The 19,148-nt window shown below is 38.2% G+C and overlaps 1 protein-coding gene across 8 annotated transcripts in view; it reads left to right on the top strand.

Annotated features, from left to right (window-relative positions):
• HERC4 (HECT and RLD domain containing E3 ubiquitin protein ligase 4) overlaps positions 1-19,148 on the top strand; it is a 136,028-nt gene that overhangs the window by 106,343 nt on the left and 10,537 nt on the right. For 6 of the 8 annotated variants that reach the window (XM_040975835.1, XM_040975837.1, XM_040975834.1 and 3 more), the window contains 5 exons: positions 5,592-5,711; positions 14,306-14,329; positions 15,907-16,005; positions 16,816-16,983; positions 17,145-17,288. In XM_040975835.1, coding sequence (XP_040831769.1) covers positions 5,592-5,711; positions 14,306-14,329; positions 15,907-16,005; positions 16,816-16,983; positions 17,145-17,288 — 555 coding nt within the window. The remainder of the gene's footprint in view (positions 1-5,591; positions 5,712-14,305; positions 14,330-15,906; positions 16,006-16,815; positions 16,984-17,144; positions 17,289-19,148) is intronic. The other 2 variants (XM_040975838.1, XM_040975839.1) reach the window with 2 other exon arrangements.

Below are 19,148 nucleotides of genomic sequence, written 5' to 3'. Positions count from 1 at the left end.
TAACAGCTAAAGTCCTTGCCTTGCCCCCACTGGGATCCCATATGGGTGCTGATTGTAATCCCGGCAGTCCTGCTCTCCATCCAGCTCCCTGCTTGTGACAGGGAAAGCAGTCAAGGACAGCCCAAAGCCTTGGGACCCTGCACCCGCGTTGGAGACCTGGAGGAGGTTCCTTGCTCCTGGCTTCAGATTGGCGCAGTATCGGCTGTTGTGGTCACTTGGGGAGTGAATCATCAGACAGATGATCTTCCTCTGTCTCTCCTCTTTATTTATCTGACTTTGCAATAAAAATAAATCTTTTTAAAAAAGAAAGGATAATTTTCTATGTGAGTATAAATATTTTGATAATAAAATTAGTCAAATAAATTAAGAATAACTGCTGTATTAGATTGCTGTTTTAGGTTTTTGACTCTGCTCTCAGATTTTGCTTATCTTGCTAAAACTCAGTCTTTATGATGGTAATAGTATCTATTTCATAAGGCTATTGAAATGTGCATGAGTTCTACTTAGAGTCAAATTATAACTGCTATAGAACATGAAATTAATTTAAGATTTTTTCCATTTTTATTAAGAAGGCAGATTTAGAGAGGAGAGAGAGAAAGATCTTCCCTACGCTGGCCCACTCCTCAAGTTCCACAGTGGCCAGAGCTGAGCTGATCTGAAGCCAGGAGCTTCTTCTTGGGTGCGAGGTCCCAAGGGTTTGGACCCTCATCCACTGCTTTGCATGGTGACAGGCAGGGAGCTGAAAGCAAAATAGAGCAGTCCAGACCTGAACCAGTGCCCTATGGAATCCTAGCATGTAAAAGGTGAAGATTTAGCCACTAGGCCATCGTGCTAGGCCTGATTCAAGCATAAAATTATTATTTAAGGTTATCTGCATTTCGGTAAAGCACGATTTTGCTAGACAGTCTCTCTAATGCTGGTGGAACAAAAGTAAATGGTGGTGATAAATGTATATTTGTTCTTTTTCCTTGTAGGGATACTTTGGAGGAAAACTATGGAAATTTTTATTTAAAAATAACATAGTGTATATGTGAGATAATAAAAAAAACATGTAAGCAGCTTTTTTGTTCTCCATAGGAAACTTAACCTAGTTTTGTTCGCTTGCTTGTTTAGTTCTTTTTTGTTTTGATGGTTTATGTTCTTCTCCCAGGTACATTTCTCTAGCATTTGTGCTTGTCATTTTTTGTATTACTTACTTTCTGCCTGACTTATCACTGTAGCTTCAGCTGTCTCCTCAGAGGCTAGCCTAAACCTTTCTCCTCACTTACTAGAGGAAGTTGTACCATTTCTGTAAGAAAGGTTAAAACCAAATTGGTAATCATCCCAACTCCTATTTCTGCCTCAAGATCATCTTTTCATGGTGTGTATGTGTGTGTCACTGTTTACAGCATTTTATGTTATATAGGTTTGAGATATTTTTCTTATTCAATTAGCTCTGCATTCTCTTATTAGGTAACAGTAGCCTTGAAACTTGTGCTTATTTCATGATTCATTTTCCCACCACTAGCCTTTCTATTCAGTCTACATCTACACACAAAAACATTTTCATAAAAATAACTATCACTTGTTAGCTTTAAAACCATAAGTAATTTTTGCATCTATTAGCTTTTGCTACTTAATGGTCTGAAAGAAAACATCTCTGCTAGACTGTCTTCTGGTCATCCTAAGGCTTAGCAGAGATTGGCTGACAGGATTGGATGTGGCTTAGCTTTAAATTGCATCTTGGTTCCAGTTTTGTTCCATATGCTTTTTTCTTTCCTTCAACCAACAGTTTTAGCTAGAGCACCAGTGAACAAGTTTTGTCTTTTTTATTTCATGCTGTTTGTCTAGAATGTTCCTTAAGCCTTTTAAAAAGCATTTTCTGTTATATTCTCTTTAATGTAGTTTATGCAATTGAGAGTAATACAAGCCTTTGTGGGCCACTGATTGGGGTAGGGAGGGTCAAGTGTGGAGGAAGGTGGGTGGGACAAATGTTTCCAATTTTTTTCTTCCCTTGTATCCACAGGGGCTAGAGGGAAGGCCGCTGCTTGCTGCCAGACTACATCAGCACTCAGGGGTGTGGGACAGGCATTTGATGATGCCTTCGAGACCACAATGTGGGGAGGAATATTCAAAGGGTGTTACTTCAGTGGGTTTGATAGTTTTGAGATGTTGTTGTTTTTGTTGCTCCAGGGTTAAGAAAATCTTTTCAAGGTCTATTGGTTGACAGAGCCTGGCTTAGTGCAACCGCAGACCCAGGAACATGCTGCAGAGCTTAGCCAGGAGAATTGCCCAAGCTGTTCTGCTTTCCATCCTGTGTTGGCCTAAATGAACGGGCTCTCATGTCCACTGCACAGGCCTTAGCAGTTCAGGAGGCCCAGTCCTGATCCATGCACTCCAGAGTATCCTATATTCTGTGATTTGCCCTGCTTCCCAGGTTGAATCCAGTGCTGTAGTTGAGGTGTCCCCCAAGAAATCTTGCCTGGGATGACCCCAGACCTGTCTCTGGTGTATGTCAGCTAGTGCGGGGTCAGGTTTGGTCTGACACCTGCACCAGCCAGTGCACATCCTAGAGGATAGAGCTGCCTGGTCAGTTTCACCCCAGCCCTATATCTCACCCCAACTGACTGCTAGTGCAGCTAAGCCCAGCCAACCTGCCACAGAAATGGTCTTTATTTTCAGAGTCTTCAAACATACAGAAACATTGGAAAACAAGTATAATATGCATTCATTCTAGATATAGCAATTGTTAATATGCCATATATATATACATTTATTTGCTTATACATGTGTATGTATTCCTTTTTTCATGAAGTGTTTTGAAGTAAAATATAAAGATTAATACTTATGGGTTTGCTTTCTAAAGATGTAAGCAGGCATTTTTCTAAATAACAGCAATCCCATCACTACTCTTAAGGAAATAACAGATTTTTCAGCATCCTAGCTAGTCAGGAATGTCCGAATTTCATTAATAAAAGCAAAAATACTTTTAATGTCATGCTTTTTGAAAGCTAAATTCAATTCAAAATTTGATTTGTTGCAGTTGTTCAGTCTTATATTCTGTAATCTATAAATATATATATCTTTGGTCTTTTTTTCTGGCAGCATTTAATTTATTCATGAGATTGGCATTTGTTGTAGTGTTTCACATGCCAGTTAGAATGCTCATGTGATAAATTGATATTGCTTATCTCAGTTTTTTGCAAATCAGTGGGATGCAGGGAACAGAAGATTTTTTTTTTAAGTATTTGTTTGAAAGGCACACAGAGAGATTCTAGTTCACTCCCAAATATCCACAGTGACTAAGGCTGGACCAAACCAAAGCCAACAGGCAGAAGTTCTTCAGATCTCCTATGTGGCTGCAGGTGCCGGAGAACTTGGGGCCACATACCGCTTACTTACAAGCACAGTAGCAAGGAACTGCATTGGAGTGGAGCAGGTGAAACTCACGCCAGTGTTGGACACTGGCTTCACTTGCTACATCATAATGCCAGCCCCTCCAAAAATGTTTTATAATGTGGCCTTGGGCTTAGGTAGATTATGTGTTCCTGAACCTTAGCCATTCTTGAAAACTCTGCTTTGGATATATTCTTTTTGTCTTTTGTCAAGTGTTTCTATTTGCACCTTCCCCCACAGTCCTGTCCTCCATCAGCCTGTATATTCCTAATGATAGAGAATTTTGAATATGGAACAATTCTTGCCCCTCTTCTTCCAGGGCAGGCGTTCTGCAATCATGCATGGGATTTGCTTTCCTTTCCTCAATGTTTCTTGGCTTTGCTCTGTGTGGGCACGCAATGCATGGAGGTCTGCAGAGTGAGTCTAAATGTGTTACGGTTGCCTAGGGCTTCCAGGGGATCTAAGTCTCCAGCTACCCTCCACTCAGCCTCAAGTAATGTGTTAGAATTTTTTCATGTCTGAGCTTAGTATTTTCCTTTTGCTTTACCAGAATGGGGTTTTTCTGACATTCTGTCCATTCTTAGCATTCAGGCTAGTTAGTTATTTCATGACTTTAGCTTGTATGGATTCAAGAAAAATTTGTTTTAGAAGTATTTAATTGGCAGTGTTCTAGGATTTTACAGATATTTTTGTTACATTAAAATTCCATTGTAGATAGAATATATTTTATACACTTTGATTTGTTAAATAAATTGCAGTTGATTTAAATTGTAAATTATGAGGAACAGAATATGGACTGTCTTAGTGTGTATACCATGTGCAATTAGTGAAGTGTTCTTTGGTAGTGAGTTTCTCCTTCGGGTATTTTGAAGTTGATATTTCTGTCATTGATATGTGTCGTTTTTCCTATGAAAATGCTGATCTTAAAACTAACAATATCTTCTCAGGTCCTTTGTTGATTTGTTGGGTTTTTGAAGTTTATTTTTTATGCACTTCTTACATGCACTCATGCTTTACAAATTCCTAGAAATTGTAGGGAGACTTCTCACATAGCCTTGATAGCTTCATCCTCTGGATGACCTTCTTGACTCCTCCTCCCCCTGTTGTTGGCTGTCCAAATCTGTGACTTCTCTGTCTGGTATGAACACTACTGCCTGAGTTCTAGGCTCTACACCCATTCTGATTTAGAAGTACCACCATGAGGAAAAAAAGATGGACCTCACATGTGGTTTCCTTCTTAAAAAATTGTGTCCATTTGGCTTTCCTACTTTAGATTGATCTGCAATGTATGTAAAAGTTACTTTTTTTTTAGTGTAGGACACAGTTTGAGTGATTATATATAGTATCAAGAAGATTGAAGCTTTTGAAAGAGTGTGCAGCACCGTAGTTCCTCCTTGCTTCCTTAATTTAGGAATAATAATAGCTCCAATTTTTCTGTCCTTAGTACCTTGTCTTTCGAAGAGTCTTGCCCAGTCTTTTAATGTTCAATAATCAGTGTTTGTCTGTTTCCATATGTCAACTTGTTTTTCTATACATTTTATTTCCTGTGTATTGAGTTGAAGTCAAGATATTTGATTAAATTCAGGCTAAACCTCTTCTTGAAAAATGATGTGTATACTTCTGACTGTAATTTATTACTAGGAGGATAGTGTTTCATTGTACTACAACTGGTGATGATAACTTTGATCACTTAGGTAAGGTGGCGCTCTCTAATGTGAAGAATTACTATTACCTTTGTCATTATCAGTCTCCGGGGTAGTAACCTGCGCCTTCTTCAATTTTCAGTTTACCTACATCACTGCTTGTATACTAATCAGATGCCAAATACAGAATAGCACTTAACAAGTGTTAGCTATAATTATTATTAGTTAGGTTCACTCCCCAACCTGAAGTCCTTATGGTTTCTAGTTTGTACATACCGCATTTTAATTGCACATACCTCCTGTTTTATTGTGGTTATAAAGACATTTCTGTCCTTTTTTTCTAATGTTTTTGTGATACTAAATGCAGATATCACATCTTACAAATCTTTTTGTCTCTCCTAGTGGTTAACCAACATTTTGCATATAGTAGGCACTCAGTAATTATTTTCTATAGGAGAAAATTAAGAAGTCTCCAAAGCCCTTTTCTTTTAAAATATTTCAGTCTCTGTCCTAGGTAGTGGTTTAAGTTAAAATTAATTGTGCTTCTGTTTTTTTTTTTTTTTTTTTTTTTAGGTAAATGAGAAAACTGGGCAGATTATACAATATGACAAATTTTATATACATGAAGTACAAGAACTGATAGATATAAGGAATGATTATATCAACTGGGTTCAGCAGCAGGCCTATGGAATGGTATGTTTCCTGTATAGTTCATTTTTAATTTATGTTTTAATGTTCTAAAGCAATAACTTGTTTTGAAGCAAAGGTGATTTTCAGGATTTTTGCTTGGCGCTTTGAAATAAAAACAAATTGCAGAGAAGTAGCTGCATATTGTATGATATTTACAAACATGGCGCTCATTTAACCAGCATCAAGCCAACGAGATAGTTTATGCTTTTTTTTTTTTTTAAGAAAATGCTAATATGACGTGAATTTTCAGGCTTTACTTACAATTCATGAGATTGCCTCTTGTTCATCTAGTATTAAGAATAGAGCCCATAATACTGCAATTCTTCAGAATACATGAATTGTTGGGAGATCTATGTTTCAAAACCAGGAGAGAACACTTGGATCATTGGCTCTAGTTTAATGCTTCCTTGGATAAATTCAGTTTTATTTCAGATTTAAAAAAAAATTCCACAGATGCATACACCTTTTCCCAGGGAGCTAAATCTGAGAATTTCATGTTTCATGTCCATCCTACTATACATTGTTTATGAAACTTGAATTATGCCATGTGATTTTAATACAGAAATGGATTAACAGCTAGATATAAGAAATGAGGCTTATTATTCTTATTTACTATTCATTTTCTAGTGTGTTTTCCAAGAATCAGGACATCTCTAAAACATTTTTTCCTTCCCTTAGTATTTGTTGTCTAGATTAAGAAAGACTCATTAACTGTTCTCTGGAGTGAGAAGGCCAGGAAGCTAAATCAGGGTCAGTGTCTACACATATAGGTTTACTTATGTACTCATTAAGCACTAGGAATCTCTTATGAAATGAGCAGGCACTGATTTAGATATTGGTGATATAGTGGTAAAACAGACAGATCACAGTCTTTTCCTTAAAATTTTTTTCCTAAAGATTTATTTGATTTTATTGGAAAGGCAGATTTGGAGAGAGGGAGAGAAAGATCTTTTACCTGCTGGTTCACTTCCCAAGTGGCTGCAACAGCTGGAGCTGGGTGGGTACAGAGTCCCAAGGCCTTAGGCCACCCCCTGTTGCTTTCCCAGGCCACTGGCAGTGAGCTGGAAGGGAAGTGAAACAGCCGGGACATACACTGGCATCCATATGTGATCCTGGTGTGTTCAAGGTGAGGATTTAACCACTGAGCCATCATGCCAAACCCCAGAAATTCTTCACTGAAGAACAAAAAAAGTGGAGTGGTAGTTGAACCAAGGAATAGTTAGGTTTTTTGTGGATGTTTTTGGTTTTGTTATTTGACAGAACTAAACAGTGAGTGAGACAAGGGAAGAATGGGAATCTTCCATCAGCTGATTCCTTTCCCAGATGACCACAATAACCAGGGCTGAGCCAGACCTAAGCCAGGAGCTTCATCCAGGACCCAGATATGAGTACAGGGCCATTTTCTGCTGCTTTTCCCAGTACCTAAGCAGGGAGCTGGATCATAAGCGGAGCAGCCAGGATACGAGCTGGCATCTAAATGGGTGCTGATATTGCACACTGTGGCTTAAATGACTGTGCCATGATGCTGGGCCCTTCTTTGTTTTGTTTTGTTTTGTTTCTTTAAGGTAGATATACAGAAAGGAGGTGAGACAGAAAGGAAGATCTTCTGTTTGATGAATCGCTTCCCAAGTGACCACAACGGCTGGAGCTGAGCCTATCTGAAGCCAGGAGTCAGGAAACTCCTCCATGTCTCCCACATGCGGATGCAGGGTCCCAAGGCCCTTGGGCTGTCCCTCGACTGCTTTCCCAAGCCACAAGCAGGGAGCTGGATGGAAAGTGGAGCTGCTGGGATTAGAGCTGGCACCCATATGGGATCCCGGTGCATTCAAGGCAAGGACTTTAACTGCTAGGCTATTGCACTGGGCCCTTTTGGTTTGTTTTTAAGATTTGTTTGTTCTCTCTGCCACTGCCTTTTAGATAAGTACCTCCTGTCTACAACAACTGAGTCTAGACCAGCCTGAAATTAAAAACTTGATCTGGGTTTCCCATAGGGTTTTCTGCCAGAACCGCAATAGTTGGGCAGTCTTCTGCTGCCCCCCAGGTGTATTATCAATAATTTGGATCATATGCAGAATAACTTGGACTTGAAGCAATAGTCTGAATGGGGATGTGGGTGTCCTGAACAGTGAGTTAACCCACTCTGCTACAGTACCCACTCTAAGGGTTGATTAAAGGGTTTTAACCCTCCCTCAGTAAGAACTGGCTGGAGGCTCATCAGCTACCTTTGAACATATGCAAATTTTATATTCTTTGCATGTGGGAAATTTATTAAGCATTGAGGAAACCAGTGCTTCACAAAGTAAGATTGATTTATCATGAGACCGCACAGGAGCCTTGATATTTAACCCAGTCTTTAAGTAGTGTTTCTTGAAACTGGAAATGATGCATAGATCCCTTTGAAAGAACAAAAATTTAAAATTTTTTAGTGCATGTGAGACAGAAAAAGAATTCTTTAAAAAGGCAAATATTCACTTACATATTTTTATACTTATGAATAAGTGTATGCATACATTAAACTAGTTCTAAAGCACTGTTGCTTAACTTTTAAAAGAACCACAACATTATGATAAATAATGGTACTGATTTAGGAATCAAATTGTTAATTTGGTCTAAACGATTATTATGTTTTGATGGAATCTCAGCTTACCAATTGGATTATATGTTGTAGAAGTAGTGTAACATTGAGAGTGCCTGAATTAAATCCCACTCAAGCATTTTATAAATTATATTTTTAGGAAAATAATTTCTCCTAGGATTTCATTTCCTTTCCTGCAGATTAAGATAGGAATATCTGCCTTACAAAATTGTTGAGAAGAATGATGTACTCCATATGAGGTACTTAGGGTAGTACGAAGTTCAGCATTGTAAAATGTTAACTATGATTGTAGTCTATTTTGGTATGAGCTGTAAGGTTGTAGTTACCATGTTTTGAGATGGCTGATAATTTTGTCTCTTGCCATTTTTTTCTATTTGTAATCATTTCGGAGTTTTAAAGCTTTATTTCTTGGATCCGGTGTGATAGCCAGCCTAGTGGCTAAAGCCTTTGCCTTGAACGCACTGGGATCCCATATAGGCACCAGTTATAATCTTGGCAGCTCTACTTCCCATCCAGCTCCCTGCTTGTGGCCTGGGAAAGCAGTCGAGGAACAGCCCAAGGGCCTTGGGACCCTGTACCATGTGGGAGACTTGGAGGAGGTTCCTGGCTCCTGGCTTTAGATGGCTCAGCTCTGGCCATTGCGGTCACTTGAGAGTGAACCATCAAACAGAAGATCTTCCTTTCTGTCTCACCTCCTTTCTGTATTATTAAAAAATAATAAAGTTTTATTTCTTGACATACTAGAGGCAGAGAGAGCAAGTTCTTATCCAGTTGTTCCTCCCCAAATGCCCACAACACCCAGGGCTGAATGAGGCCAGTGCCTAGATCTGGTGACTCAGTCCATGTCTCCCACTGGGGTGACAGGAATCCAGTTATTTGAGACATGACCCTGTTTCCCATGGTCTGCAGGAGTTAATGCACGGACTTTCACCCAGGTGTGTAGACACCCAGACCTGAGATGTCACTTGGAATTCATTTACTGAGCAGCACAGCATGCGTTGAAGTGTGAACTCTTGAACAGTGTCAGAGATCTTGTTTACTGCCAGTTTTTTATCATCAGAATCATAGTAGGCCTTGGGATTTCATGGTAAAACTGGGGTTATGAATGAGTTATCATTATTTTAGGATAGTTTAAATCTTTCAAATTCTTAACATAATTTAAAATGATCCTGGAGAATGATGTTATGACTTAGAGGGCCAGCATCTCATATGGACACTTGTTTGAAACCCACCTATTTCATTTCTGATGGGTCTGGGAAAGCAGCAGAGGGTAGCCCAAGTGCTTAGACCCTTGTCCCCTCATTTTGGGACAGCAAATGGAAGGTCTTTGTCTCTCCTTTCATTTCAAAGTAAAATAAAAGTAAATAAAGTGTTGAAAGTATATAAATCGGGTAATGCTTCACCCAAACTCTTCCTAATACATAGGAAGTTGTTTCTGTGCCACTGTTTCCATGAGAGACACAAGAGACAGAATAGGGCTGCCTACCTGTGGACTTTTCTCATGCTCTCTCCTTTTCCCAGGTCTCAAAAATATGGTTGCTGTATTGAGAATTACCTCCTGTTGCTATACTCAACCACATTGTTTTCTCTTTCTGTTTATACAGAATGTGTTACTGAATAGATGGTTGTGGCAGTGGAAGCTTTATTTAATTTGTAAAGTCGGTTTAGTACTATATCCTAGAGGTCAGAATCCAGAACCCGTGCTTTAGATTGTTCTGACTTACCTCTGGGAATGGGAGGATAAGGTTCTTACTAGTACTAGTGATCTTGATCCTGGGTTGAACATGATGTTATACTTTAAGTAAGGGTTTGAAGAACCTGCTGTGAGGATGAATGGAATTTAGTAATGATACGAGTGTGGGTATGTATATAGTTGTGTATATGTGTATGTACATACATAAAAGGAAACGTCAGAGTTTGTGGAAAATGAAATTTGAAGATCAGTGTGAAGTATAAAATATTTTCTGTATGTATTTCGTGTCATTGCTTGCGTTAAATACGTATTTTCAGGATGGAGATGATCCCCTATACATGAGGAAACACTTGTATAGAAAAAAGCAAACATACATTTTTTAAAAAGAAATGAATTTTGTTTATGTCATAGTATATTGTGTTTCTTCTTCATTATCCTCTTTCGCCCATTTATGGATTATAAGGTTCTGTCAAGTATATACTTCTGATTCCTAAACCAGGCACAGTAGTAAACAGTTGACGGATTCAAACCAGTGCTTTGATAAGGGATGTTGGTGTTGCAGGTGGCAATTTGACATGCTGGCCACACCTCTGGTGCCTGTTACATTCCATGCTGGTCAGAGCCCTCTAACTTTTCAGCTCATCCTTTTCTACTCTCCAGTTCTTTTTTACATCTGGTAAAGTTGTTGGTTGATTCTCTTATGCCTGCTAGTTACTTATAGTCTTCTGGGATATTTTCGCCCTATAGGACTTTTATCTTAAATATGGACTATTTTTTCATTTGAATTTTTTCAGCTTTTGTATAATTTTCTCCCTGTATGGCCACCTCTTGCCAAAAGAACATGTGTTTTCTCTCTCCTCTTTTATTTTCTTTCTAATCCCACTTTTGTTTTCTACAATTGTATTTTTCCTGCTTTTTAGGTCCTGTTCTCAGTTGTACATTTCCTCTTCCCTCCTATAATACTGCTCAAATTTTCTTAAAAGAAATTTAGTGGCAACTACTAACATCTGTGCTTTTAGTGGTGACAGTAGCAGCATTTTTCTTTTCTATACTTCTAATTGCTCTTTATCATCAGTATGTATTCAGTGCAAGTTAACTAATTCATAGAAAAAAGCATAGAAAGGCCTATAGTGGGTTTGTCCTGTTTAAATTACAATGAGACTCAAGATAAATGTTTTAGTTCTAATGCGTATTTTCAAGGACTAAGTATACGTATGTGAGACATTTCAGATACAGATCGTTACTATTAAAGGTACTGTGGGAAACTGGTCAGAATTTAGTCTCATAATGTATTTGTATATATACATTGATAAGTTAGATTTTAGTTAATTTGGTACCATCTGTATTGTGTGTATGAATCACCACGTGTTTGAGGGAATTAACTTGCTCTGTTCTATGTAGCTGCCGAAGTAGCAATGTGATATGTTTACTGGCAAAATACTCATAGGAAGATAATAGGTAGATGTGAAAACTGTAGGAGCATTGCAGTAATTCAGCTTGGCTGCGTTGGCATTCTTGCTGATGTTTATTTGTGCTTTCTTGCATCTCTCTCTCTCTCTCTCTCTCTCTCTCTCTCTTTGCAGTTGGCAGAGTGAATAATAGGATTTATATAGGATATATTCTTGACTGAGTCTACCCACAAAATGGTGAAGGGGAAGTCCCATTTACAGCACAGAGGGAATTTTGGAACTGAGCATTTGCTATTTCTTGCCCGTCTCCAAGGCCATTTCCTTTCCCTCTCATCTGCCCTGTTGCCTCCCTGGCTACTCGCCTAGCCCCTCTCCCTCTGGCCCCTCTTTCTTGAGGCCAACAACTTCCTTCTCTTGCCAAGTGAATCAAGACAACCTGTCTGACTCTGGTTACCTCCTTGCTCCTGCATCCCACCAAGCCTGCAGGTGCAGGTGCAGGAAAGGGCTCTTGTGGAGTAAGGGGGAAGTTATGACTATTAAGGATGCATACGCTCCACCAAACCCCTGCTATTATGTCTTTGCCCTTTATCTCAGAGCCTAGCACAGGACTGATGATCCCAATAGTGATTTCATGGCTCCTCTCCCTTTATTCTGTTTTTGGGGAGAGTAACCCCCAGATGTGTCCAAGGCCTTCCACATACAGGCCTCAACATCTTCCCTTCACTTCCCTCCCTTTTCTCCCTTCTCAGCTTCAAATAACTTCACTTCTCCAATCCTGCATTTTCCTGCCTTCCTCCCAGCATCTCTCTTTTTCCTGGAAGAGTTCGTCTTTGCTTTAGGAAATCTCCGATCCTGTTTCTCAGGTTTTCTGTAAACTATAAAACTACCTTAGATAGAAAGTTAGTGTTTTTAAGATATACACACGCTGCAAAAGGATTTCAGGTATTCCTTTAAATTGCTTTCCAGTGGAGCAGTATTTAATCTAAAAGGCTTTTCTGCTAAACAGTCTTCTCTCTTGTTATCCCTGCTAATGATAGCATTTGTGCAGTAATAACTTACTTCTCTAATTTTTGTAAAGGGACTACTACCACCAGAAATTTTACTGGGAGAGGGTTTGCAGAGTCATGTTTTCCTTATGCTTACTTCTGATTTTATTAAGTATGAATTCGTGAGAACTCTAAAACTTGTTAATATTGTAAAGCTGCCAATGATATCCAAAGCTGTATGAAGGTTTAGATAACTGCAGGGTTAGAACAATCTGCATTGAGAAGTATTTTTTTCTTGAGAAGCAAAGAGAGCAGTTTTTTTAATATTTATTTCTATTGCAAAATCAGATATACAGAGATCTTCCATCCTTTAGTTCACTCCCCAAGTGGCTGCATTGGCCAGAGCTGAGCCATTCTGAAGCCAGGAGCCAGTTCTTCCTGGTCTCCCACGTGGGTACAGGTTCCTAAGGGTTTGGGTCATTCTCGCCTGCTTTCCCAGGCCACAGGCAGGGAGTTATATGGGAAGTGGGGCTGCTGGGATTAGAACCGGCACCCATATGGGATCCCAGTGGGTGCAAGGTGAGGACTTTAGCCTCTAGGCTACCATGCTGGGCTGTTAGAATGACCACATTTCAATCCAATGGTTTACTACCCAAGTACAGAGGGAACCAGGCCAGGCGAAGACTCAAAGCCAGGATCACAATCTGGATTTCCTGCAACAGTGGCAGGAACTTTGTGATAAAACCCCTGCTCTTACTGTGGATCCCATAATTGCAACTTTCTGAGGGTTCCCCCAAACTTTGCTGAGATTTTGTTGTTTGCTACAAAGCCTCAAAGCCTCACAGATATTATTGCACTGACGATTACAACTTGTTGTAGATAAAGTATGCAGGTTCAAATCAGGAAGCACAGCAGTAGTGCGGAGTTTAGGAAAGGTACCAAAAAGAGTTCATCTGTCACCCTTTCCCTGTGGAGCCTTGGTGTACATATGTGACCGTGCTTAAGAGAGTACTGCCCACCAAGGAATCCCCACATCTGGGCATAGTCACATCTTGTGTGTCTAACAGTTTTTCCTCAACTCTTGCTGAGGCAGAATTGATATCACATGGTTCAAGTCCTCATTCTAAATCACTTTGTTAGATTGTTCAGTTATTGAAAATCCCAGGCAAGCAATAATACTGCTCTCAGCTGTGACATTCCAAAGGCCTGCGAATCAGCTTTCAGTAGCCAAGGACAGTACCTGGCTTTAGAAAAGATTAATTCCTCATTATACAAGGCACAACCCATAGACTTAGTAACCATTGCGTGTTTTACCTAAGGCTATACTTTAAGCGTGTGTGTGGAAGCATTCTGCAAGAAAATGTCACGTCTCTGTTCAGTGAAGTGATAAGCTTACATCGTAATTTTCATTGTTATTTTCTTCATTATTACCTTTTTTCTACTTACTAGTTGCCATGTGTTTCCTAACATAGAATGCCTTATGATTTCTTCACTGTTTAATTTGGGTCAAGCAGTGACAATAAGCACCTTGTTTTTCATTTTATTTCCATATAAGATTTTAGCCTTTCCTAAATACTTTTATCAGCATTAAGCAAGTCTGAAGAATGTTTCTTCCATTTCCTGATTGGAGAAACTGAGACATAGAAATCTTCAAGAACCAACTTAGATTTAGGCAATGCTTTAAAGTTATTGGGTCTAACTTTCGTTATGTTCAAAACCTTGCTAATTTTAATAGTCCTTGCATTAATATGTAAGATCTGTATAGAAAGGAGGGTACTTTTATTGTAGATGTGTTTTCTGCCTCAATGTAGTATTCTGTAGCAAGCTTGAAATGCTACTTTGGATAGAAATAGTTAAGTTTGAACACTAACATTGCTCTTTCCTCATTGTTGCGTTCTGCACTGCTGTCTTAGGATGTCAACCATGGATTAACTGAGGTAAGTTTGGTGTAATGAAGTCTTACATTCAAAGTAAGGTACATCATTGTTTCCTGTGTGATGGGAGAGCCAAAAGTTCCTCCTGAGTGTGGTTTTTAAAACGTGCATAGATGTATGTTTCATTGTCATTTTATTTAAAAAAAAAAAATGAGTCCATACAAATGATCCTTCGAATCATTTTAGAATTTTCTTAAGTAGAAACCCATATTAGTTAGCATCATACCTAAGTGATGTATTTCATCAATATTTGCATTATAATATTTATAGAATATACGCCTTAGGTCTTCTAGTATAAAATGTAACATGTCCTCAGAGCATAAAACTGTAAACTTATTTTAAAATGTGTTAAATGTCTATATTATAAGTCTTAAAGTTTGCATATGGAGAGAAGTAAAGTGACCTTTTTTAAGCTGGTAACTGACACCAGAAATGGTTGAAAGTTATAAACCCTTGGAGCCTGGTGAGCATTTTCTCACTCAAATGCTAGTTCTAGCTCTTGGCTGAGTTGTCAGGAAACCTAAAGTACCTTTTTAACACATGGAATCATTATAGTTACTTTTTTTTTAATAGCAAATGTTAGTGTTTGCTGTTGGTTTTGCTTAGTGTGTTTTTCTTAACACTAAAAACAGTGAAGCATTTTGAGTTGTCTTTATGTTGTGGGTCTAGTACTGTTTGCTTCATCATTCACAAAAGTGACACATAAGATTATGAAAATGTAAGGGTTGTGAAGCCAAAGCGGACTTCGGTAATACCTATGTGTTTCCGAGTTTCACAAAAGTAAAGTGATTTTCTGTAAACAGTAGCTAGATATTGAGACAAATACAGAATTTAAGATTGGCTTTATTAAGTTGAGGTAATTGAGCGGTGTTAAGATTGCTGTTTTTGGTTTTGGTGGCCAAAGTTAACAGGGACTTAGATATATAGAAAAGAAGGCAGTTAGAAAATTATACTTAACAAGTGACTACAAAATGGATGTTCAGCATGAAAAGAAGAATTTATGGAGAGCATGGTTAAGACTTGAAAAATGGATATTTATACCATATATCACTTCTGCAAGGGCAAAAAGTAAATGATGCATGATAATATATAGAAATGCAAATTCACATTTAGTATAAATTAGCTGCTTGTTGGCTTGATAATAGGAAGCTCTCCAACTGCAAGAATGTATGACTGGCAAATGAGCATTTGTATTTTATTGCACTGTTAAAATACTTAGAGGCCAATCTCTCCTGCGTTACCTGTTAGTATAACTAGCTGCCTGCACTATGTCTAATGCCTGATAATGGTACTAGTAAATCAGCTCTCCTAAACTTAAAGGTTAGCAGACAATAATGATGTTTCTTTAAAATGTTAGTGAACAGATTATTAGACTAATAATTGTGGCACTCTAATAGTAATCAAGAAATACCTGTTAAGTGAATAGAAATTTGCCCAAGCAATAGGTTTTATTTTTAATTCCTGATCTATACATAATCGAATCAGGCAAGAGTATGATTGATTTTACAAAAAATGACACCACCCACAATAAATATATCACAAACCAAAGTTATACTAATAAGATTATTTTTCATTTCCAGTTGGCAGATATCCCTGTAACAATCTGCACGTATCCATTTGTATTTGATGCGCAAGCAAAAACTACTCTATTACAAACAGATGCAGTCTTACAGATGCAGGTAAAATATTATATGGTGCTAATCTGAGATATTTTTTAAAAAATGTTACTGTGATATTTTTAAAAATACTGTGCATTTGAAATTTGCCTGCAGACGTTAGTATTTGAGGACATTTTGTGTCATTGTGGTCAGTCTTTTGCAAAACACCTTGGGGTGCAGTCAGAAGACTGTTTGCATGTTGTGGCATGTACAAGAGTACTTGCAAAACTTGATGGAAATGTGTTTTAAAAACAGCTATGCATAGAGGCCTGGAGTGGTGGCCTAGTGGCTAAAGTCCTCATCTTGCATGTACGGGGATCCCTTATGGGTGCCGGTTCTAATCCCAGCTGCCCCACTTCCTATCCGGCTCCTTGCTTGTGGCCTGGGAAAGTAATAAAGGATGGTCCAAAGCCTTGTAAAAGCTTCATTCCAGTCTCCTGCACCCACGTGGGAGACCCAGAAGAAGCTCCTGATTCCTGGCTCCAGCTATTTGTGGCCACTTGAGGAATGAACTAACAAGTGGAAGATCTTTATCTCTCCTCTTCATAAATCTGATCTGCCTTTCCAAATGAAAATATATTAGTATTGAGATTTTTCAGTATTATTGTAGTTATGTGATAACCTATCTTTATGTTATGAGGTATCCATTAATATAGAGCAAAATCAAAGGCTACTCACTTTATTACAGTTGCATGATGGCTACGGTGTATTAGATTTGTGGCCATCAGTAATATAGGAATTCTTATAGGAATTACTATATCTATAATATGCAGTACAGTAGCTTCTTTGTAGCATTGCTTGTAAAATTTTAATCTTTAATTTATTTTCTAGATGGCTATTGACCAGGCCCACAGACAGAATGTCTCCTCTCTCTTTCTCCCAGTGATTGAATCTGTGAATCCCTGCCTAATTCTAGTGGTGCGTAGAGAAAACATTGTAGGAGATGCAATGGAAGTCCTTAGGAAAACAAAGAATATAGACTACAAAAAGCCACTCAAGGTAATTAGATATTTTGTAATTATTACTTTTACTTATATACTACATGTTTAATGTGTGTTTGAAAGTTAAAATGTTTATAAATTGCTGATTATCACTTAGTAGTAAATAGCATGCCACAGTACACGTCACCGTCCCTCCACTTCTGCCTCGTGTTGTCCTAGGTTATATTTGTTGGGGAAGATGCTGTTGATGCGGGAGGAGTACGTAAGGAATTTTTCCTGCTCATCATGAGAGAGCTGCTGGACCCCAAGTATGGCATGTTCAGGTATTATGAGGATTCCAGGCTCATCTGGTTTTCAGATAAGGTAAAATGTCCAACTGTCTGAAGTACTTCTGTATATTTGTTAGTCTGACAGATTTGTTCAGTGAGTAATAAATAACATTCTGATCAGAGATTTTTTATTTTTTAGGAAACAGCCAGCGTTTAGTAATGCTTACCACTATTGCAGATGAACAAAATGAATGAATTCTATTGAAAAGTTTTTATTTGAAAGAGTTACACAGAGAGAGAAAGAGACTAATCTTCATCTGCTGGTTCACTCTCCAAAAGACCATAGCAGCCAGACCAGACCAAAGTCTGGACCTTCTTCCAGGTCTCCAATGATGCAGGATCCCAAGTATTTGGGCCATGTGCTCCTGCTTTCTCAGACACATTAGCCAGGAGCTGGGTTGGAAGTAGAACTGCCAGGACTTAAAACAGCAGCCACATAGGGTGCTGGCACCTAACCATGCCACAGCACCAGCTTCCTTCCTTTATACTTACTTAAAGGGTTTCAAGAAAGAAAGATGTTAATGCATGATTCAGTCTATTTAATAACTTTGTATACTCAAACACAGTGTATCACAGAAGAAAAACACTAATTTGGCCATTGAAAACTGAAACGTATGCATAACAGGAATTATATAAATAAAAAGTAACAGTGTCTGGTGTACAGGCTAAACCTTCTCCTGCCAGTACCAGCATCCCAGATAAATAACACCAGTTTGTGTCCCAGCTGCCGTACTACCTTCTGCACCTCCTTGGCTGCTCCCTCAGGAACAGGGCACCTGGATGCGTGTGGGATTGCTGGAAGAAGTTCCTGTATCCCAGCTCTGGCTGTTATTGTCATTTGGGGGGTGAACCAGCAGATGGAAGATCTGTCTTTCCCTCTCTCTCTAACTCAGATTTTCCAAGTTTAAAAAAAAAATCCCAAAAATATAACTATCAGACTATGATATATATGCAAATAGAGTAGCATCTCTAGTATGTGAGGAATTCAGTTGCAAAAATGTAAGAAAAACACTTTTCCCCCAAAAGAACAGTGGCCAGGTATGTGAAGAGATGTTTCAGATTTCAGTGTCATTAATAGTCCAAGGTATATACAAAAGCATGCTGTCGTTCTTAACTTCAGAGCAGAAGTGTGTGCTTGTGTGTGTAGTGTACTATAATAATGTGGACAGACATTTTCCTGGATTGCAGATAGTTGTAAACTGTACTAATCTAGGAATTATTGAGCCTGTGTTTCAGGGATACACTGAAAACATTTATATATATACTGCCTGCTATGTATATATTGTTATCTGTGTATTATCCTATTTATTCCTCACAACAAGCATGAAATACGTATTATCTTCTTCAGAAGCACTAAAATAGGTACAGAGCCCACATCCAAAACAAAAATGTGTTCTTCCAATCAACACACTTATTTTCTATGAGCATGTATTTTTTTAAAATAAGGAGAAAATAAAAGGTGTTTTCATGTATTGGTAACTAACTAGCTACAGTAAAATGCTTGGTTTAACCATTTATCACATGATTAACATGCTGTGATGTATGTCCATCAGAAAATGTTTTTGAAAGAATGGGTAGAAAATCATGAAACCTTGAACAGTATTTAAGTTTTTTTTTCCTAAACTTATAGTTGATGTGAATACACAGAAGTTGAGTTTTATTTGAATGACTTTATTACTTACTGAATTCATTTTTTCATGTCTTTTCCACATTTTGACTGTGAATCATACAATCTATGAGATCAAAAGTTACAGTAATTACTCCACCAATGTATTACATAATGTGAAAATGCTTTTGTTTTGTATTTTCAGATTTTTTTCCCTTGTGAACATGTTTCTGTCATCAGACAATAGTTAGTATTTTAACTTGAAGAAAAGTCTTAACGTGTATTTTC

The sequence above is a fragment of the Ochotona curzoniae genome, unplaced genomic scaffold, assembly GCF_017591425.1.
Source record: "Ochotona curzoniae isolate NIBS_2020 unplaced genomic scaffold, NIBS_Ocur_1.0 contig_2692, whole genome shotgun sequence".
Classification (NCBI taxonomy): Eukaryota; Metazoa; Chordata; class Mammalia; order Lagomorpha; family Ochotonidae; genus Ochotona; species Ochotona curzoniae.
This window is presented reverse-complemented; position numbering and strand designations above follow the sequence as displayed.